Source organism: Diadema antillarum, unplaced genomic scaffold (assembly GCF_040938485.1).
Source record: "Diadema antillarum isolate AM-2024a unplaced genomic scaffold, OU_Dant_1.0 scf00000006, whole genome shotgun sequence".
NCBI classification, from domain to species: domain Eukaryota; kingdom Metazoa; phylum Echinodermata; class Echinoidea; order Diadematoida; family Diadematidae; genus Diadema; species Diadema antillarum.
Window position 1 is genome coordinate 4,312,864 of NW_027270895.1, and position 24,446 is coordinate 4,337,309.

Genomic DNA, 24,446 nt, shown 5'->3' on the forward strand with positions numbered 1-24,446 from the left:
ATTGTGAAGACAGTCCTTCTCTTCACGCTTGATTGAATGATGTAAAATATGTATTTTAAACGAGTGTCATAGGAACTGATGAACAGACATGGTCCTTTACCATTATCACAATTGACTTCATTGCGTAGATTATAGTAGAAATTGAAAAGATCGAGTTAACTTGGCGCGATTGCAATCGAGCTCTTTTAGACCAAGTTGACCAGGTTGTGCTATACGCGATCCTCCCGTGGTGTATTTTCAAGTTTGAAAAACAACTCTCGTTCTGTTCATACACATACTTACAGACACTTATATACACACACCATATATAACTAATGAGCGTGACATCTTACCGTGTGTCATGAAAACAATATCGTACACTAAACAAAAACAAAAACAAACCACGCCACATCACTGCTGTCTTTCTATCTAACTTTATCTCACTTTCTCTGTCCATCTGTCTGTCTGTCTGACCGTCCGTCTCCCACTCTCTCTTTCTCCTTCTAGACATGAACTCTTTTCAATGCACTCATTCACGAATAATCGGACTTGACAGTCGAGGCCAGACTGGCAAAAGATCGAGATGTTTTTGATCGCGATCTTTAAAATCGCGATCTTTAAGAGCTCGATCTTAAATTGCCAGTTTAAGTGCGGCTAATGTCACAAGAGAGGCATAATCCGAAGGCATGATCGTGTAAGAACCAACTCGGACCCACACTACGATCTCATACCTACCGACACGGATGAAATAATTATAAAAAAAAGGAATTTACTCTCCCCCCCTACAAAATCCCGCAAACAACAAACAAACAAACAACAAACAAACAAACAAAACAAAACATGAGAAAAAACAGATTCCCTTTTCCTCCCAGCGAAATCAGTGAAATTTTGAGTTAATAAATAAATGGACAGAATGAATAATAATAATAATAAAAAACAACATTAACAACAGGAGATAGACGGTGGTAGAGATGGAGGAGAAAGACGGAGGTGAAATAAAACAAACAAACATTGAAATGTAGTACAGCAGAATCATTAACTGCATTTTAACTCTTTGTGTTTGATACGCTCTCTCCTTGCAGTTGTCTATGCTACTACCAGCCTGGCAGTCGGGCGGCTACTCATCTAGCTTTGCCCTCCCCGCCCCCTTCCATTCTGCATCTCTTCGGTATACAGTATGCCCCCCCCCCCCCCCCCAAAAAAAAAAAAACAAACAAACAAACAAACAAAACAAAACAAAAAACAAAACAAAAAAAAAACAAGAAAGAAATTGCAATCGGTTTTTTAATTGATAACTTCTAATATGATGAAACTGTCTGGATGCTATTTCATGGTATAAAAATATAACATCTTACCAATATTTTGCAGAAAACCCCATTCAATTTGGATAAGTGGTCACAGAGAAATGTGAATCGTTGTAAAGCATGTCGTGGATGTGATTCTTCCAAGTTTAGCACTTAGATGCTCTTGGAACTGCATATTAATGCGTGAACACAATGGACAAAACTTTGAGGGAAGGGATTCCTGACATGCTCTACAAAAATCCTCGTTTCTCTTTGACCACTGAAGCAAAACTGGATAGGGTTTTCTGCAAGACGTGGGTAATAAGTTATAGTTTCATACCCTGAAATTGTATTTGGATTGATTCACTAATTTTAAAGTTATCATTGCGGAGGGTCCCGTTGTAATTTTTTTCGGGGACATACGGTATATGGAATGGTGGAAGATATTAACGAGGAGACAACAACAACAACAGAGAGATTATTATCTTTCTCTCACTCATCGTCGTTTTTGCTCTTAGATTATTTTGATAATTCTGATTTTTGCCTCAAAAGAAGAGACTGAAATATGTCACTGTAAAAGTCGATTAGATTTTCGCTTTTGGAAATGAATAAATACATTCGATTACCTGCTGTGGTCCAGTAAAACAGACTAAACTATGTTTCATACTACTACACAATGCATTAAAATTATAGTTATCAGAAAATTCGAATTTCATTTCAAATACTAGAAGACAGCGTTAGCTTTAGAACAGTTACCACTTGTAAAAAAAGGTACTACTGCCACTCGGTGGAATTGCACTTGGTCTATTGCCCATTTGTCTCATTCCATTTGGACCAGTTGCCAGTACGCCTTATTACTATTTCTTCTAATTACCAGTTAGATTATGCCCATTTGTTTCAATATCCAATTGCTCTATTACCCTTTATCTACGTCTTAGCTAGTATACAGACGAGGTGGCAATAAGACTGTTGGGCCATAAGACGAAATGAAAATAGGCCAAAGTGTGTACTATAGGCCTATAGTGATTATCATACCAAGTTACTATTTGAAGAATGATGTCTCTACACATCATCTGCAATAATTCGTACGGGTATATTCTTTATGACTATTGACCTTGTTGTCGATAAAGAGTTTTTACCTTCTTATGATTTGCACCAAATCACGCAAATGATATAATATGAAAGAAACGTTAAAGTATATTCATACTACACGTGCACGCGTAGCCTGCACGTTTTGGCGCGCGAATTAATGTGCCTATATCCAGGGCTCCACACTAACTTTTTTTTGGTGGCCCGATGGGGCCACCAAAATCATCAATTTCAAATTTTTGGAGGCCCGAGAGAAAAATTTGGTGGCTCGAAAAAAAAACACATTAAAAAACATTAACTCCCTGCATGCATTTATGCATTTCCGGCGCAAAAAGTTGCGAATTTATTGACATACTTTTAAAAAGTTTTGGTCGCCCGAGGCGGGCCACAAAATTTGCCCTTTTTTGAAATTTGGTGGCCCGACTTTCATTTTTGGTGGCCCCGGGCCACCATGCCACCGTTAGTGTCGAGCCCTGCTATATCAAAATAACATAATCGTGACTATATTGGCAAGTGTACTTACACCTGTTGAATCTGTCTATTGCTGTGGTTGATGCTAGAATTTGTATCAGTGTTGCCCTGTGTGTTGTGATTCCGAGAGTAAAAAAAAGATCGACATGGTTTAAAACTATCGAGTTCCAGAAATTGATTCGTATGGTTTGGTTTTGTATCTGTTTATTATGATTGTCACAATCATTGTTAGTACTTTGTAAGAACAGTGGAGCCTTTTGATGTTTGTGAATTTTTATTTCGATTGTAGACTATTGACACACCTTTAAATTGCTGAAGTTACAAGTGATTCTTAAATTGGCAACGCACCGACTGAAAAAAAAAAAATATACATGTATATACCTAGGCCTACTTCTTTCTGATTTTATATGCTCACTTCAATGAATAGACACTTCCTTTTCGTATCTGTCCTAAGATGTGAAATGCAATGCAGAGGTGCCGATTTTATGATGACGAAACGGTGCACTGTGCAGCGAAATTCCTCTAGAACTCGTTTAGTTGATGCACATAATAATTAGACAAATTTGTAGAGCGCAGCTACTATGTAAATATACTCTACTGCGCTGTGATGTACCAGGGCTCCTGACATTGTTACTGATTAGACACACAACAAATTAATCAAAGGCTTCTGAAAAAAAGGTAAGTCTTTAACAAAGATTTGAAGACGGCAAGTGATGGGGCCTTCCTCATTTTCTCAGGTAATTTGTTCCAAAGTTTTGGAGCAGCACAACTGAAGGCACAATCCCCCAAGGTTACTTTTGTTTTTTTAAGTGAGGTTGCTTTAGAAGCAACTTATCCTATTTACTTCGTAAATTATGAGAATATGAATGTGATTTCAATGATATTAGTTCTGATAAATAACCAGGTGCTTGACCATGCAGTACTTTATAAATAAGTAACAAAATCTTAAATACGATTCTCTGAAGTTACTGGCAACCAATGTAACATTCCCCTTGACACCAAAATAAAATACATCTTATCTCCTATAGTTTGTCAGAGCTTTAGTTGTTTTTTTGTTTTTTTGTACTTTGCACGGTAGTTCTGGTATCCAGAAAGTTGAAAATGACAGACTGAGTCAGATGCAGCTAGCATTTCGATTGGAAATAATTCTCGCACTGACAAGTTCTATTAGACACAGGAATTATAACATTCATATTGCTGATGATAACGTTTACTTGATTGTGAATGAAAGCATTTTTTTTTTCATGAAGCATCTGCTGCGGATCCTAAAAGTTGCTGGTGCCAAAATACGAATTTCCGTTTTACATTTACTCGTCTATCCTCGTTTTCTATTGCATTAAATAGATCATCACACTGTGAACTTGCAAATAGCCATGTACTGAATCTTTATGATTTGTGTGACCTTACCGGATTTTTTTAAATAATACAACCATGTGCAAAACTTCATTATTTTAGCGTAAAGGTCAAATTTACCATGCTTATTTTCTATAACACCAAGCAAAGTATTTACTATACTCTCACAGTGTGCCACATATTTATATATTACTATTGCTGATTATATTATTACTATACATTCATCTCAGCCACCGCAAACGAACACTGGAACATGGAACAGTCAATCATATCACGTAATATCTGTAGCATACAATATTTTTATGACCTCATCATATCATCGACATAATCAAGCATGCCCATTTCAAACATGAAGAATAATTTAATGAGATGATTCTTAAAGGACAAGTTCACCTTCATAGACATATGGGTTTAGTGAATTAGTAGAACACACCTGTGAGAGTTTGAGGAAAATCGAACAATTCGTTCAAAAGTTATGAATTTTTGAAGTTTCTGCTCAGTCACGGCTGGATGAGAAGACTACTATAGCTTGTGATGTCACATGTGTACAACGATATAAAGAAAGAATAAAGAAAATTCAACATATTTTCACTTTTCTCGCAAAACAAAAGAATACTCGACTTCTCTCTTTCAGAAGGCAGGGTGAATGATATTACATACGTCAGTTACAAGTCGAAGAAATGTGCACTTTATTAAAAACTTAAAGTTTTGTGAAATTCTCTTTTTATTTTCGTTATATCGTTGTACGCATGTGACATGATTCACTGTAGTAGTCTTCTCATCCAGCAGTGACTGCGCAGATACTTTAAAAAATAATAACTTTTGAATGGATTGTCCGATTTCCCCCAAACTTTCACCGATGTGTTCTACTAATGTTATTGCCTTCACTCAATCCACATGTATATGAAGGTGGACTTGTCCTTTAAGGTCTTTTAAAACGGCTATCACCACTGATTTATCTACCTCTCTCATATATGTTGTTTGCCTCCCCCCCCCTAAAAAAAAGATCAAATGAAATCTTAAGTCTGACAAGGAGAGAAATACCTTTCTATGACATTATAAGCCTACACTGATCATACATACATATACATTCACAATATATATATATATATATACATATATATATATATATATATATATATATATATATACATATATATATATATATATATATATATATATATATGATATCCAAAATGTGTATACACCGTATTTGTGATATATATTCTTTATACATAATAAGTATTCGCGTTATCTAAACGAAATTATATTTAGATGTTCTCCTGTGATTAAAATGAATAAGACGTTGCACAACTAACGATGTCGACTTAAGAGTGGATATCACATAAAAAGAAAGAAGTTGTTAGCATGCCATTGTTTCCTTTGGGAGAATTACAGAAACTATATCACCAATACAGTACCTGATTGCGAACGTAGAGACAATAATTACACAGAAACACAGAAAACTATGTTTTTCCTTCATCCTTAGGCGTACGCCATTAAGCCGAATGCCCACTGTGCGACCTGAGCCTGCGAGCTGGTGCGAGCTGTATGGGGCGCCAAGTGTCGCAAGGACTATTTCGTTACGAAATCAGTCATTACGTTAACGAAATGATCATTTCGTTTCGTAACGAAATGACAACATTTCGTTATTTCGTAACGAAATAGGCCATGCGACACTTGGCGCCACAGCTCGCACCAGCTCGCAGGCTCAGGTCGCACAGTGGGCATTCGGCTTAGCCTTCCGCAAAGGCAGCTCGCAATGGACTCGCATACAGCGAGCAGTGGACTCGCACGCACACAGTGATCGGATCGGAGCGAGCTACTCTTGCAGCTCGCCGGTCGCGCGCTGTGTGTGCGAGTCCATTGCTCTCTGTGTGCGTGTGCTGAACATATACAAGATACCTTTGCAAAAGGCTAGGTACGCCTGGGTTCGAATTCACTCCAAAAATCAATCATGTTTCGGGCATAGTCGTAACACGTAGAATGACACACTTTATTCGAACAAATCCACAACAAATGAAGACATTACTCCATAATTAACGATTCGAGTTCATATTTTTCCTGACAGAAAAGAACTAACAAACAAAAACGCTTTTTGCAGCGTCATAACCTGTCGTATGCAGATCAAAAGAGGGCGACATTACATTTCGAACCAAAGATGTCAAGAGCATAAATTTCATGAAATGACTGAATAGACAAAATCGTAACTTTGCTGTCACTCCTTAATATTCACAAACTCGGGAACAACTAGAACAAGCTGGTACAACGTCATCACTACGACCTTCTGAAGCACTACTGAAGAGATATCCTGCACACTCATTTCTCATGAATATTAATGAGGATATATGTCATTGATTTATTCATTATTTTTTCCCCCATGGTACGGAGTTTCACTAACGATGAAAATAATGATAAGGAAATGTTGTAATTATTGGCCCTCTATCTTATATTCGAAGTTGTAGTTCTATTCTGGACAATGAACTCTTTTACTCTTAACATTTCTCGCAGGACAGTCTTTGATACCAAACTTAGATTAAACATATATTACGTTTTTGTTTTTCTTGACACAGCTCACATTTTATGAAGAAAGGTTCCTGAAGTTTCTACTGCTAATACCATGTTTGTGGTTACTATCTCTTATTAGAAGCTTGTGGTACTGTTTGGGCAGTGGACATTTTTCAAGATTTTTCTTGAGTCGTAACATTTCTCGCAGAGCAATCAATGATACTTCGTACCACAGTTACGAGTCATGGTTCACTCGCTCTGCTCTGACTTTATGAAGAATGTTCCAGAAAGTTCCACAGTTATAGAGGTATTGAAAGAAACGTGCCACAGCCTAATTGGTGGTAAACGTCATGATTTTACTACATGTAATGTATTATGAGTCAAAACTCTAAAGATGGCATTAAAAAAACACAAACACACAAACAAACAAACAAACAAACAAACAAACAAACAAACTGATCCAAATCAATGCGCGCATTTGACATCGACTTTTATAAACAAACACCGCGCGTGGCGCAGTGAGAACCAACATTGAGGGCAAGATAGCAGATCGAATCCATCTTTCGGTCGCCGCGGCGCGCGCGCAGTGCGTAGCAGTCACATCTTTCTACGAACATCGACGACGGAATAGGGATTGAGTTGATTCTGCTGCAATTTGAACTCGAAATCAACAAGCGCTTCGATAGCTCCTGCGGATGACGTCATGCACAGGTTGGGATAATGAAAGTCACTATCGTTGTCATTGTTCAAAGTTTCATCGTGATCTTCGATATCGCTATTATATCCATGGGAACAGAATGCATACAAATACAATGTCTAGGGTGGTGTTTACGTTGATAACATAGCCAAAAAGGCAACAAATTTCTACAAAAGAAATTCATGATATGCCAGGCTACATGAGATGAAATTCCCACAAACCCACCTGAGCCGGACACTTGTACAGACAAATCAGACATAGGAAATGACAGCAATAATTTGAATCCATTACAAGATGATTATCCCTCTCAGAAAAAAAGAAGAGACCAAAGTACATGTATAATAAATCTCGCTCTGACTTCTTCACCCTGAAGGGTTATGAATATGCAATTCCGGCTAACTCGTGAATATTCAATACTCATGTGACAATGCGCGATGGCAACAAAAAGAAAATTGTGTGGCTAAGATTTGTCAAGAGATATATCCCTCGTCCACGCCATTAACTCCCACACCACCATGGAGACTAAGGTGTAATGAATGCCAAATGTTGTTTCCTAAGAGGGCTTAAGAGACAACACTTTGCGACTTTCCTACAAAATAGAGAGGTCTCTCTGTCGTTCATATAACGATATCATGATAATTATCGTCAGCTGAGAATGATAAGGGCGTTCAGTTGCCACTAAACCCATAGTGTTCATGACCACTTAGCGTCCTTCTTATTCTCAACAGACGTTATGGTCTTATCTACCCAGGGTAGCCTATTCAGCGTTAGTACTACTCTTCCAGAGGGCCCTGTAATTATTATTAACCCGTTGCTCCCGAGATTACTCGAATTTTCATTGCTTCGAAACAGGAGGCACCTGGTTCCCGTAGACAACGGGTTAATTATCCCAGCATTGCCAGGTAGGCCTACCCATTTATACACCTGGGTCAAAATGGACATCTTATAGGCATAACACATCCAATGACGCACGCACTTAATTGTCAGGACTCGAACTCCGAGTGTCCGTTTGAAAATCAAAAGTCTTAACCACTATACCATCTTGTCCCCATCCGTTTAAACGGTGATGACGTACAGAACGAATTCAATATAAGCTGTGGTGGGTCCCCAGCTTGTTCCCATCATTATATTTACCAGACACTTCATATCGACTGACACCTTATATCGATTGACGTTAGTATCAATCTAGAACGACGAGTCAATCTCCATGAGAGCTAAACAAACTTGAATGGTCGAATCGACAAAAGTTACATACAATTTACCGTAACGAACACCACTTCTTGACGCACCGAATCAAAACATTTCAGAATACATGACAATGATATGTCAAACGTAAATGATAAATCAAACAAAACAACAACAACAACAACAACAACAAAACAATACAGATAGTAAAATACACCTGAAAGTTGTTCCAACTTAAAACTGACGACAAATAATGACAGCTGGGCGTATAAAATTTGATGTTAACGACACAATGAAAAAAAAAATCTTAATGCTCGATGGGGGAAAACACTGTCGAACGGGTAGGAAGAATTAACCTTTGGGTCGTATCATTTGATTTGCAGATGGAGCTGATATTGTTTGCCTTCGTCCATCAAAAAAAAAAAAAATAAATAAAATAAAGACACTGCCCGAGCATTGATATTACCAAACGAAAAAACAACAACAAAAAACCCGACTCCAACAACCCATATCTCTTTCTTCTAATAATTTAATACTTCATTATATTTTCGTGTGATTTAGAAATATAACTTAACAAAATGTTGTAAGTATTTATAGGTAATAACAAATTATAATATGTCTGGCAGTAGACAAACTGAATATCATAATCTTATCAAGGTATATTCTTGGTGGTCGATGGATACGACATCATTCCCGAGCCTCGGTGAGATCGACATCGTCACCCGACGTCATTTAGTCCCTTATGGCGATGAGTTCGATGTCGAAGATGAGTGTTGCATTTGGCGGGATGGTATCTTTACGTCAAGGAAGGCCCAGAAATATATCAGTAACTTTACGTCATTATATTCGCTCTGGAAATCTGCCATGACCCCCAAAAGTGTAAATGTCTCTAAATTTGCAAGGGAGAAATATTGACGTGAAAATGATACGCTCTAACGTAATAGCATGCACCATCGGTTGAATTGAAGTTATGGTGATAATAACAATACTCCTACAACAATAATTATATATTTCTATAACCTCTCGATAACAATATTGATGTAAGTTCTAATGATAGTGATAACAATGGTGATGATAATGACACTTCTACCTCTACTACGTCTTCTTCTTCTTCTACTACGAACTACTACTACTACCACTACGACGACTACTACTACCACTACTACTGCTACTACTACTACTACTACTACTACTACTACTACTACTACTACTACTACCACTACTACTATACTACTACTACTACTACTGCTACTGAAACTACTAAAGCTACTGAAACTACTAAAAATTAATGTGCGCGAGTACGCACGCTCACCCACCCGTGTTTCTTACGAACCCACTGAACAAGAATGTGATGTCATCGGGTTGAAAGGTCATTTGCAAAGGATATCATCCTGGGTAACCGTGACTTCCATAGCCGAAATCAGGTGAACAGGTGAGGATGGATCTCTCTCCGAGACTCATCTATGAAAATGGGGATGATAATGATTATTATACAGTGCGCTCCCGTTATAGCGAAAACGGTCATAACGAAATTCCGGTTATAACAAAGTAACTGAGTAAACAATTTAGACCGCAACATTATCAGCTCTTTGGGATTTGTTTATTTGTTCGGTTATAACGAAATTTCGACAAAACGAAAGAAAACTGCCGGTCCCGAGGACTTCGCTATAAAGGGAGTCCACAATAGTAAGAATTATGCTGTTAGGATGATGGCGTTGATTCAACAGTAGAACTGAAACTGATCATTACATATACGAATAGATACGATTACAAGACATGTCGCAGGATGTCAGTTTACTTTGATGAAGCTTTCGATACATGATTGTCTTCCTCATCTTAATTGTCTGTTTGGTAGATGGTAGATGTTTGTGTTATTTTGGTTGTGTTGTGGCTGTCTGTCACAGCTATAATTTACATTAACTCTTGTACTCATCATTAAATTTATCTATCTTTAAATGTAGTCCTTGTTCAAAATATACCTTTAATCAGTATATTTGATGAATGATTAATGTACTTGTTTATTAATGAAAGTTAAATTATACACATAAAAGTAAATTTCGACTTTTATGTGTTCTGAGTTTAGGCAGTATGTATGACTGACTGAACTGTTATGCTTAGAGGAAAGCTTTTGATACCTGAATTACAGGCTTATACAATGAGACTACGTCATCTGTTTTTTTCTCTCTTTTTTCGGTTTGGTTAATGTGATTTCAAGTCAATTCATTTCAATTTCTCTTCCACAGAACAATGCTTAACAAATTACAAACGGTGTTGATTTACGTTAGTTGATTGTGAAATGAAAATTAGAGGTTTCAAACGAATTGAAAGCATGTATGCATAGTGGCATTATCTATGTTCTCAGAAAAAGACATAGTTATGAGCGTGGGTCCTGAAATGGTTGAAGGACAAGTCCACCTTCATATACATGTGAGTGAATGTAGCAATATTTAGTAGAACTCATCAGTGAAAGTTTGAGGAAAATTGGACAATCCATTCAAAAGTTATGAATTTGATTAAGTTTCTGCTCAGTCACTGCTGGATGAGAACACAACTACAGTATATGATGTCACATGTGTAGAACGATATAAAGAAAATTCAACATCATCATCTTCACTTTTCTCGCATAATAAATGAACACTGGACTTGCCTCTTTCAGAAGGCAGGGGGAATTATATTGCCCTTAACATACGTTAGTAACAAGTGAAATGTGTATTTTTTTTTTCAAACTATGAAATTTTGTGAAAGTCTCTTTATATATTCCTTATATCGCTCTACGCATGTGACATCATGCGCTGCTGTAGTCGTCTTATCCAGCAGTGACTGCACAGATACTTTAAAAATGTATAACTTTTGAACAGATTGTCCTATTTTCTCCAAACTTTCACTAATGTTTGCTACTATAATATCGCTGCATTCACCGTGCAACCCACATGTCTATAAAGGTGAACTTTTCCTTTAAAGACAGATTTAATCATGATTCCATGTGCAAACTACTTACAAGGTTCGTTCGGAAACGTGACGTCATCATCGCCTTTTTCTAATTTTCATCACGTGACTCTTCCAGATATCACAGCTTTACGAAAAACGTGTGATACTTCAAAATTCCATATTCATTTATATCTTTTAAGTGTGTGCTCAATTTTACTTACAAAAACCAACTAACTTCAACCAAACTTTCACTAATGTGCCCTACTAATATTGCTGTATTCACTCAATCCACATGTACGTGAAGGTGGACTTGTCCTTTAAGGGTCGAACCGTTTGGAGAGCCCATCCGACCAACCTACCTGAGCCACGCCCACATCCCACCCCTTGATGACCTCCCCATGACCGATCTTGAACTCGAAGGGCGAGTGGATGTTTCTCCTCGAGTTGTCGAACTCCCGACCGTCCGTCAGCGTGCCTGCACGGTAGGACCAGGGATTGAGGTTAGAATAACACGGTCCTGGATCGTGTGTCATCATCAACCAATTACCATATACACCGTATCTACCTATTATGTACGCTTGCATGCACACAGACATATAATGTAACATTGTATGATACAATAAAATAAAATTTGATATAATATAATATAATATGATGTAATATAATATAACATAATATGATATAGTATAATATAATATAATATGATATATGATATAGTATGATATGATATAATATGATATAATATAATATAATATAATATAATATCGTGGATCGTGTGTCATCATCAACCAACTACCATATACACCGTATCTACCTATTATGTATGCTTGCATGCACACACACATATGATATAATATTGTATGATATAATACAATATGATATAATATAATATGATATAATACAATATAATATAATATAATATAAAGTAACATAAGGTAAAATAATATGATATTATATAATATGATATGATATGATAGATATCAAAATGTTATATAACACAATAATATGTTAATACATACTGTATAAGATATATTCACATTTTACCACTCGGATGGATGCAGTACAAACATGTCTCAATTCTATTGTGGAAGTCGACCACTTTGCTTTCCAAAAGTCATTTCAGTTGCATACAATTATCTTTCCTTTGAGTATGGTGGATTCGATTCGATGCGATTGACACTCACGAATCAGAAACGAGAGAAGGGTACGAGTACGCTGTGCACACTCACCGATATAGTGAACTACGCATGTCTGGCCAGACTTGGGAAATGTCCTGCCTGTGAAAAAGTGAAAAAAAAAGAGAAAATATCATGCTTTTGTGCACTTTCTATGTTGTTTTTACCTCAAATTTACATACACAAACAAACATACACACTACCACGTACACACACAGGCATGTGTGCAGGCAACCATATTTAAAAGTATTATGTATGTAATTATATCATTATAGAAAGAGAGAAAGCAAGAGAGAGAGAGAGAGAGAAAGAGAGAGAGAGAGAGAGAGAGAGAGAGAGAGAGGGGGGGAGCGATGCTGCTACTGAAGACGAGAAGATTGAGAAGCTGCCAGGATGAACGAAAATAGTTACTTGTAATATTCTTTTATGATCAGTGCGAATCAGCACAAATCTTCACAAGCACCAGGTACAATTATCCTTCTTTCAATTGGCAAGCTTGCATTTCATGAATCATGCACTTCTCTTTTGACAAAAATTATTTTTCTTAAGTATGCTGTATGTCCTTAATATGATATAATGATGGTAAAACGTTTTTGCGTGTCCTCCTCAGTGCATAAACGTTCTCTCGAGGGCCTGTGCCCAAATATTTGTGAAAAATTGAAATTAGTGAAACCTAGAGAGCTACTCAAGCATGTGGAGGTCACACGGAGTTGCAAATTTGATTACCTTTTCTTAACTTCTATTATTTTATAACTTTTTTTTTTATTGAATGTGTCCAATTTCCCCAAAATTTTCACGGCTTTACTTCTCTGACTTTCTAGTTTTCATATAGAGCAACTCAGTATCAGGATGGAATTTCCCTTCTAGTAAAAGAAAGTGTGGAATCACCTTGTGATTGTACATGGTTAACACTACGAAATAAGGATCAAAACTGAGCTTTTACTGTAACAACATGCCTTCTTTGGCATTTCAATAAATATTTGTTGTTAATTGCAAGTATTCCACATAAGATATGAAAGACACTGTATACTCAGTTGCGAATTTAACCTTAAAAAGAAAAACGAAAGCTCATAAACAGATATGTATTAGTTCCGTTAAATCTGTACATTCAATTTAATTCATTTGTGCGTTATTTCCATCCAACAAAAAGGTAGGCCAAACACATATACAAAGTCTACAGCTAATAAAATTAATCATATACTGTTAACAATCTGTAAGAAACATATTACATCTGACCTTGAATGTTTAGAAATTTTAGAGATCCACACATTTTGCTTAACTGTGATGTTAGGCACAATGGAAAAAAAGCAAATGGGTGATATGGTGAGCAACCTCACAATGCTCCCCTTAATCTAGACACGATATTACTCATTTTTTATTAGATAAAGCAAAATATAAACTGTATCCCTACATTACGTTATAATGTTGTTCAAACTTTTATTGAAAGTGAATAATAGTATATAGTAAGCGGGGTGTTGCAGTTGCCAGATTATATTCAAAACATAATGCTTTCATTTTACCCACAAAAAACAAAACAAAACAAAACAAACAACACAAAAAAAAAACCGGGACAAAGAGCAACAAGGCCAGCAACACGAGCAAGAACAACATTAAAGAAAAAGGACTTAAATGGAAAAAAATCCCTCACTATCACCATCCCGGCAACAACAACAACAACAAAAAAAAAAAACCGAAATAGAGAATAAACGATCAGAAGCAAAATATATAGCATAAAAAACAACAATATAAAAAAGAAAGCATTGGGAAGGTACAACTCCCGGTGACGAATAAAAATTGAGAGTCTTGTCACATGATCTGTAGCCCTGAAGTTTGGTTTCCAAACTATACCATTCTCGAATTTCACATAATTATTATTGGTTTCAGCTGGTGTAATAACCAACGGGCTTGACAACAACAGAACCCACCCCCCCCCCCCCCTCCCCCAAGTTTTGATCTGAGGTATGACCTAGGTTGTTTTTCCTTACGGGTAGGCCATGCCTTTTGTTCACTCGTTTTCAAGTGATAATGAAAATTAAGACCTTGGAATTTCCTGCTGTCGTAAGATTGATTGGATATATATGTGCTGCCAAAATGTGATTGCCTTACATAAGCTTTATAATGTACATTATATAGCTTGTAATTCTTAAAATTTTTGACAATTATCGTGTATTTTAGTTTTCTATTTTTTTTTATTGTTTCTGTTCTGTTTTTGTTTTGTTTTGTCTGATAATCTGATAATAATAATAATAATAATGACAATGATGATGATGATGATAATAATGACAATAATAATAATAATAATAATAATAATAATAATAATAATGGGAGCGGGACGCTGTAAAATGAAAGTGGGGGCGCTGCATGTGGCAAAGTGGATAAGACTCCCGACTCCCGATCGCACTACCCGAGTTCGAGTCCCGCCCAGTGCTTACGTCCTTGGACAAGATGCTTTTACCCACTATGTCCCTCTCGACCCAGGTGTATAAGTGGGTACCTGGCAACGCTGGGGTAATAATAATAGCAGAGACCTCTTGTAGAGCAGTGACAACACTGATGAGGCTACCCTGGGTAAATAAGATTTTATAATTTTTATATCATTATCATTATTGCATCTTCAACTATTACTACTAAATCTATTAATACTAGTGATACATGTAATAATGATAACTATAAAAGCAATGACAATAATGCTAACAGTAGTCATGATAATAATGATGATAATCTTAACGAAAACGTTGATTATATAGGGGCAATAATAATAATTATGAGAATGATGACAATAACAAAAATAACGATAATGACAAATACTACCCACCTCTACACTTCGAAAATGTCACCATCATGATCTTTATGACGATAATTGTGATAACTTATGATGGCATGATGTAATGGCAGTGACAATTGATACGCATGTCGTTTTAAATGCATATAAAACTAAGACAGACTAAAATGATAACAATATCCATAGACAATTATATAAAAAATTACATTGTTATTCCTGGTCTATTTGGTTCTAAGATAAGGTTCTTACATATACCTCTTTGCCTGTGTTAGATTTCAATTTCAATTCAATATGAATCATTTCAGAAAATGATTTATTCAAAATGCTAATTCACAGAGAAGTGCATGTGAGTTAAAAGCGGATAGGCTATCATGCGGAAGCCTGGGGCTTGGAAATGAAGATATCTTTCACAATCCATTTTAATATCATGGCTTTAAATATGTCAAAATACATTATAAGAATACATTGAGATGACTGATGACCAAAGTATTAAAAAAAATATTCGTCAGGATAACACACACACACACACAAACAAACACTGTATAAAAACAACACAAAACATACAAAAAATACAGGACGATTGCCAAAATGTCTATGATCATTGCACAATAATTTTATGTTTAATTATTCCTGAATAATTGACAATGTTAACATTGTTAGTATGCTGCTTATAGTTTGGTTATGAACATGCAGATTCAATTGTTTGAAATTTTTTACCATCTTCCACAGATCACTTAGCGCACACGACGATGGCGGCTTCTGCACTATTTAAGACACAGTATTGTATACAAAGCTATTAACGGGTTCGATTACTGAATGTTCAGGCATCTTAGTTTGAAAACTAGTTATCATGAAAACTCTCACAGTCTTAAAGTTTTATTCGTCGCATAGATATATGCTGCACGATAAAGACTATGTCATCAGTGCAATATCGCCATATGATTAATGATGATGCATCTAAAACACTTATGACATCCACTAATACACATGCAGGCGGAGTGAAACTGTCGACAAGATTCGTAAAGGCTATTGTTGCATGCAACTTGTGATTATCTCCAGCGGAAACGGTTTTTAATGAAGATAAAGGAGGCAATTAGACTCTTAATGAATGAACGAGAGACAACGGAACAAATAGGACAATGGACACAGTGGTAGTTACCCCCTCTTCTTCCTCTTATATGGGCGGGAAGGGCCCCGCGTTTGCATACCAATCACACAGCCATCGGTGTCGCTTGCTTCACCGACATGCAGCACGTTCAGCCTGAGCGAGTTACCATTCTCCAGAACTTTCTGCCGGATGAAATGTCGGTGCAACGATGAGTTTCATGCTCAGCATTCATGCAGAAAAGAAAAAAAAAAATCGGTCGCCAAAGATATAATTGGCGCGCTGTGATCGAAAGATGATGTCTTGGTCTTACCATCCCCTGCTCTCTGGATCTTCTTTTCCAAGGTCATCTTTTTTATTTTTTTGGCTAGATGGTCCTCCCACTGCTCACGGTCAGCCAGAAAAAAATTGGGCTCGCATTCAACAAACGGCACGCTGTGAATCGCGGTTCACTGCAGCTTCGGCACGAGTCCAGCGTAACGTACGATCTCACTCTGTCTTCCCCCCTCTCCCTCTTTCGGAGGCGACGAAATCTCCGCACGGACGATTATTCCTTGACAGGGACTGGAAAGACAAGGTTGTCTCAGTTGCGAAAGGAATGCGGGCAATGCTGGACTAGTCTATCCGTGAGCGCGTGTTATCATTTCGCCACGGATACCCGACCGTACTCGTCGACGCGTATCGAATGGCACGCAGCTCTCTCTTACGCGCTTTTGGAGTGGCGTCTGCAACGCTGCACGAACCAAATTTTACCGAAGCGCGGAATAAGTTCGTTTTCCCGCCAGATTGCTCCAAACCGCAACAACCAATTTCACGGAGATACTGGGGCCCCCGCAAGATACCTCGGCTCTCATCGTCCGTATCGTCGGCGCCTGCCAGATGACTTGAGGGAAATTAGCTGATGATGTCTGCGCTTACGACATGTTGGGAGACGGACAAGACGACGTTCGAACGTGACGAATGTGCAATCGATCACGCATGATTCGCGGGAAAGGGGCACACGGCTGTCTGCCGTGGGGATCGAAGGTAGCTGCTGTTCAGAAGAACTGCGCGAGATTTGATCGTTGCACCAAGTCGAAGATGATAATAATACACCACACACGGGGAGCTAGAATATCAGGCGAAATTCCATCCAGACCTGGAGAGGGCTGTAATAGAGTGCAACCCTTGATAATTACTATCTCTCTCTCTCCTCACACACACACACACACACACACACGCACGCACACACACGCACATGCTTCAGTGAAGAAGAATCTCTCATATCTTATTCCTGTGCATATCATATATATGTGTATATGATATAATAAGCATATTATGATAAAGGCATGTATATCTTGATGATTATAAATACAAGATGTGTAAGCGAAGTGATCGTTGCCAAATTTCATAGCGGCTGTATTGTCGAAAAGAAACGTCAGCATTAGTACAGGGTATGTGTAAAGGAGGGGATAAAACTCATTTTGACACTTTTGTTGTCTGACAGTTCTTTTATTGTAGCTCTCGGCCATCAGTATTACTTCATGAAAGTTACTGAATGTAAAAACAAACGTGTATGTATGTATATAATTATATAATCACTGTATATATATATATATATATATATATATATATATACATATATATATACAATGTATGTATATATATATATATATATATATATACAATATACTCAGCAAAAAGTTCTCTTCCATGTAACAATAAGAACATATACCACATTTAACACCATAAAACTGCAAATTAAGTTGCAAAAATAAATCAAGGATCTCTATGATATCTTTGAAGCCTAAACAATCAATAAAGGCTAAAATAATCGAGGAAAATGAAGAATATGTGAGTTGAATTGATTTCTCAAATTAGGAAATTTGTTAATTATCTATTCTTTAATTTTCTCTTGAATTCTTAAATAACTGAATTAAAAGAATGAAATAAAGATATTCTTTTCACTCATCTTTGTGCCCTTACTCGCTATGTAATTTGAAGTTTGAGTTAACAGAAAATGTCTATTTCCCCCCGTTAGTTTCCCACTTTCAAAGTTATAAAGAGATAAAGAGAACATTTTTTTTTTTACAAATATTTCATTGATGTCTCTCATTACGTTTAGCTGGTCTTTTGTTATAATTGTTATCTTGAAGAGTATTTCCAAATGAAGGACAACATGTAATTTTTTGCAATTTTTACTTTTGTGCCTTGGAGGACTAAAACTGATGTGTTCAGTCATGCGTAAAATTTCCCCTTATATTGACCTACTGGTTTGATGACCAATCAAATTACCTTTAATATGGTATATATATATATATATATATATATATATATATGTGTGTGTGTGTGTGTGCGTGCGTGTGTGCAGAATGAATAAAAATTTCAGGTATGCATAAGTATAAATTGTCACGGTATAAGAACAGAGATTTGACAAAATAAAGTGATAATTCATTATACAGTTTAATTGAATTACAAATGTAGTTTGTAAATCATAAACTATCGTATTTCTGTAACAAAAACAGTGAAAAACAAATTGAATGATATAATTCATGTTTATAGCAGCTATATCACGTTTCCCACCATATCCGTCAATCCGCAGTAACTTAAAGGACAAGTTCACCTTCATAGACATAAGGATTGAGAGAATGCAACAATATTAGTAGAACACATCAGTGAAAGTTTGAGGAAAATTGGACAATCGATGCAAAAGTTATGAATTTTTAAAATTTTTGTGTTGGAACCGCTGGATGAGGAGACTACTACAGCTTGTGAGTCATATGCGTACAACAATATAAAGAAAACTAGCAGCACCCGTGGAAATCCACGGGTCTGAGGGGTTTTATTTTTTTTTTCTCATAATACGATTTTGCACATTTTTATTGAAGAAATAAAAAGAAAAGTCTTCTCATTCTTTCGTTAATTGTGCTGTCTTCTCAATGACCACCCTTCCCAGAAATTTTATAATGCATTTTTGTAGTATATGCCCGGCGATACGGTCCATTGGTAGGGATCATTCCCGCCACTACTTGCTTTTATTATAGAACTTGAGTTTCGAGGGGTTATTTGCACCCGTTGAAGTCCAACAGTTGTCTTGTTGCCCCTCACCCATCCCCCCCCCACGCACACACACATTTCCACCTCCGCAGGGCAAAAAACAAAAACATTCAGGGAAAAATTACCAAAAACGCAAATGAGATTCCCCGAAAGTTCTGCCCACAGGTTGTTCCCGTCGAAACGGGAAGATATTAACACTATGACTTTGATTACCCCCTGCTCTTGCATCCACGCGGGCACCCGCGGGAATCCACGGCTGGTCTCAAGGCCTCGGTTTGTTTTGTGTTTTTTTTTATGTTTCTTATCCCCACGTTATGAGAGAAAAATAAGATATTTTCGTCTTCATAATTTTGCTCCCTCCTTTTTGTTTTTAATCAGCAAAACTTGGCTTGATATATCATATAGAACTACATCTGCTTCAGACTGTACATTATCATAATCAATATTAGGCCTACAATTATTGCTCCTATTACAGTTACTATTATATTATTATTATCATTATCATTATTATTATTATTATTATTATTATTATTATTATTATTGTTATTATTTGGGGAGGGGGAGATCATAGTCATCAGGTCTAATAGCCACCCGTGGGAGTAGGGTCTCACGACCTCGTATTTTTTTTCTTTAATATTTTTCCCATGTTATGGAAGAAAGAAGAATATATACATCACTGCATTCGTCTTCATTTGCTCCCTCTTTTTTTTTGTCACCAAAACTTGGTTTGATAGACCATAGAACCACACATTCTATTTCCACTTGCAATTTTAAAAATAGGCGGTCGGCAAAGCGAGGTTTTCCTCTACGTCCGCTCATCTTATGAATATGTATGATTACAGCAGCTCTGCAGTAAACGAATGGACACAGCTGCGAGTGTAATCTGATAAGGAAGGGTACGATCGGCAAATATATTTAGCCGCGTCCTAAACAGTCTGCGTACAATGACATCGGACTTGAGAGCAAACGGCGAGCAAACTAAATGACGTACCTGAGCTGCATATAGTATTCTGCAGTTGTGCAAAATACAATTACATAACAACGTTCGTTGTTTTCATTTGGGGACGCCAATAATGGTGAACTGTACGTAAATGCCCTTGTAGTCCATATCATCACGCACACACAGATTCGTGTAACCATCGTCAATACATTCAGTACACGTAACAGGCGGAGGCAAAGGTACATCACAGAACTATACACACAGTGTAGAGTGTGTAGAGTTCTGCGAGGTACATTGTGTGTGTGCGTGCGCGTCCGCCGGAAGATGTCAGCGATTTCGCTGCACCATCATCTTTAGTATCTCCCAGTGTCTCTGCAAGCTAAAAGATGGAAGATCGAGAAAGCAGGAGGCCAGCGCAGGTACCGTGAATATTGAAACGCTCGGCTCTTTCGTCACGCACAAAAATGCATTATGCATATTGCTAATTAATTTTTCTTTTTCGTCCTCGACGTCGACACGGAGGCGGAGAGGGGACGAAACCCGCGCCATTCGATGTAGGATACTCTCCTGCGGCCGACGGCACCGGTCGCAGCTGCCCGGAGCCCACGGCTCGGGAGGAGATAGACAAACCAGCAACGCCGAAATAAAACAGGAAATACATAAGGCCGCGACAACAACAACAACTTCGAGTATTATAGTATAGGACTAGCAGCACCCGTGGAAATCCACGGGTCTGAGGGGTTTTATTTTTTTCTCATAATACGATTTTGCACATTTTTATTGAAGAAATAAAAAGAAGAGTCTTCTCATTCTTTCGTTAATTGTGCTGTCTTCTAAATGACCACCCTTCCCAGAAATTTTATAATACATTTTTGTAGTATATGCTAGGCGATCCGGTCCATTAATTGGTAGGGATCATTCCCGCCACTACTTGCTTTTATTATAGAACTTGAGTTTCGAGGGGTTATTTGCACCAGTTGAAGTCCAACAGTTGTCTTGTTGCCCCTCACCCCTCCCCCCCCCTCACGCACACACACATTTCCACCTCCGCAGGGCAAAAAAACAAAAACATTCAGGGAAAAATTACCAAAAACGCAAATGAGATTCCCCGAAAGTTCTGCCCACAGGTTGTTCCCGCCGAAACGGGAAGATATTAACACTATGACTTTGATTACCCCCTGCTCTTGCATCCACGCGGGCACCCGCGGGAATCCACGGCTGGTCTCAAGGCCTCGGTTTGTTTTGTGTTTTTTTTTTTCATGTTTCTTTTCCCCACGTTATGAGAGAAAAATAAGATATTTTCGTCTTCATAATTTTGCTCCCTCCTTGTTGTTTTTAATCACCAAAACTTGGCTTGATATATCATATTAATATAGAACTACATCTGCTTCAGATTGTACATTATCATAATTAATATTAAGCCTACAATTATTGCTCCTATTATTGTTATTATTATATCATTATTATCATTATCCTTATCATTATTATTATTATTATTATTATTATCATTGTTGTTATTCGGGGAGGGGGAGATCATAGTCATCAGGTTTAATAGGCACCCGTGGGAGTAGGTTCTCACGACCTTGTATTTTTTTTCTTTAATATTTTTCCCATGTTATGGAAGAAAGAAGAATATATACATCACTGCATTCGTCTTCATTTGCTCCCTCTTTTTTTTTTGTCACCAAAACTTGGTTTGATAGACCATAGAACCACACATTCTATTTCCACTTGCAATTTTAAAAATAGGCGGTCGGCAAAGCGAGGTTTTCCTCTACGTCCGCTCATCTTATGAATATGTATGATTACAGCAGCTCTGCAGTAAACGAATGGACACAGCTGCGCGTGTAATCTGATATGTAAGGGTACGATCGGCAAATATATTTAGCCGCGTCCTAAACAGTCTGCGTACAATGACACCGGACTTGAGAGCAAACGGCGAGCAAACTAAATGACGTACCTGAGCTGCATATAGTATTCTGCAGTTGTGCAAAATACAATTACATAACCAACGTTCGTTGTTTTCATTTGGGGACGCCAATAATGGCGAACTGTACGTAAATGCCCTTGTAGTCCATATCACGCACACACTCACCTCCCTGGTGTAACCATCGTCAATACATTCAGTACACGTAACAGGCGGAGGCAAAGGTACATCACAGAACTATATACACACAGTGTAGAGTGTGTATAGAGTTCTGCGAGGTACATTGTGTGTGTGCGTGCGCGTCCGCCGGAAGATGTCAGAGATTTCGCTGCACCATCATCTTTAGTATCCCCCAGTGTCTCTGCAAGCTAAAAGATGGAAGATCGAGAAAGCAGGAGGCCAGGCGCAGGTTCCGTGAATATTGAAACGCTCGGCTCTTTCGTCACGCACAAAAATGCATTATGCATGTAGCTAATTAATTTTTCTTTTTCGTCCTCGACGTCGACACGGAGGCGGAGAGGGGACGAAACCCACGCCATTCGATGTAGGATACTCTCCTGCGGCCGACGGCACCGGTCGCAACTGCCCGGAGCCGACGGCTCGGGAGGAGATAGAGAAACCAGCAACGCCGAAATAAAACAGGAAATACATAAGGCCGCGACAACAACAACAACTTCGAGTATTATAGTATAGGATGTAAAAGAAAATTCAACATATCTTCTTTTTTTTTCGCATAATAAAAGAGCACTTGACTTGCCTCTTTCTAAAGGCAAGGGGAATAATATTACCAATAACATTTGTCGGTAACGAGTCAGGGGTATGTGTACTTTTTTCAAAAGATGGAATTTTGTGAAATTCTCTTTATATTTTCCTTATATTGTTGTACGCATGTGACATCTAAGTTATTCATACACTGCAGTAGTCTTCTCATCCATCGGTTACTGCACAAAAACTTCAAAAATTCATAACTTTTGAACGGATTGTCTGATTTTCCTCAAACTTTCAATGATGTGTTCTACTAATATTGCTACATTCTCTCAATCCTTATGTTTATGAAGGTGAACTTGTCCTTTAAAAGAAACCAAAACCCAAAGAGCAACGTGGATTGAGTGAAAGCAGCAACATTAGTATAGAACACATCATTGAAAGTTTGAGGAAAATCGCACTGTCGATACAAAAGTTATTAATCTTTTTAAAGTTTTGGTCTTGTAATGGCTGGATAAGGAGACTAGAAGAGATCATGACGTCATGTGTGGACAACAATATAAACAAAACATAAAGAGAATTCGACAAAAATCCATTTTTCATGAAAATTACACATTCCATCCACTTGATACTGTCAGACAGTATGTTAAGGGTGGCAATTATTCCCCCTGCTTTCTGAAAGCGGTTAGTCAAGTGATCTTTCATTAGGCAAGAAGAGTGAAAGCATGCTGAATTTTCTTCATTTTTTTTCTTTCTATATTTGTCCTCACATGTTATGTCATAAATTCAAGTAATTTCCTTATCCAGTTGCTCTAACACCAAAACTTTAAAAAGTCATAACTGTTGCATCGATTGTCCGATTTTCTCAAAAAAATTTAACTAATGTCTTCTATTGTTGTTGCTGCTTTCACTCAATCCACATTTCTCTTTGGTTTTTCGTTTCCTTTAACCCCCCCCCCCCCCCGTTGAAAAAATCTAATTTCACAGGTAACAGCTCAAAAGTCAGCAGATATTCTTTCCTTTCATGAACCATGATACAGACAACTAGCACTCGAATCATAGGCTGAAACTTTTCCATACACAAGATGAACTTTACTCTACATACTGAGTTCCACATAATATTATTATCTTGAGATAGATATGAATGGTCAATTGAAAATCAGTGAAATGATGAGGTCATGCCTCACAATTTCCCTGCTTGTTTTAATCATAAAAGATAAAGACAATACTTTCACAAGTAGAAAATGTTTCGAAAGTAGAAAATACATGAGCTCTGTATAGCT

General features: G+C 37.4%; 1 protein-coding gene across 1 annotated transcript; it reads right to left on the reverse strand.

The window, feature by feature from the left end:
- Positions 1-6,165: 6,165 nt before the first annotated feature.
- Positions 6,166-16,996, reverse strand: LOC139715512 (peptidyl-prolyl cis-trans isomerase FKBP1A-like). The gene is made up of 5 exons (XM_071627085.1): positions 16,869-16,996; positions 12,723-12,770; positions 11,853-11,968; positions 9,953-10,026; positions 6,166-9,355 (listed from the first exon to the last, which is right to left on the reverse strand). Exons 1-5 carry the CDS (start codon positions 16,903-16,905, stop codon positions 9,298-9,300), a joined length of 333 nt encoding a protein of 110 aa, XP_071483186.1. The 5' UTR covers positions 16,906-16,996; the 3' UTR covers positions 6,166-9,297.
- Positions 16,997-24,446: the final 7,450 nt, after the last annotated feature.

Excerpts from the sequence above, each read along its gene's own strand:
- LOC139715512 (XM_071627085.1), bottom strand. The coding sequence starts at position 16,905 with ATGACCTTGGAAAAGAAGATCCAGAGAGCAGGGGATG. Across the intron at positions 12,771-16,868 it reads GATCCAGAGAGCAGGGGATG|GCAGGACATTTCCCAAGTCT; the intron begins GTAAGACCAAGA and ends ACTTTTTCACAG. Across the intron at positions 10,027-11,852 it reads GGGATGTGGGCGTGGCTCAG|ATGAGTCTCGGAGAGAGATC; the intron begins GTAGGTTGGTCG and ends CCATTTTCATAG.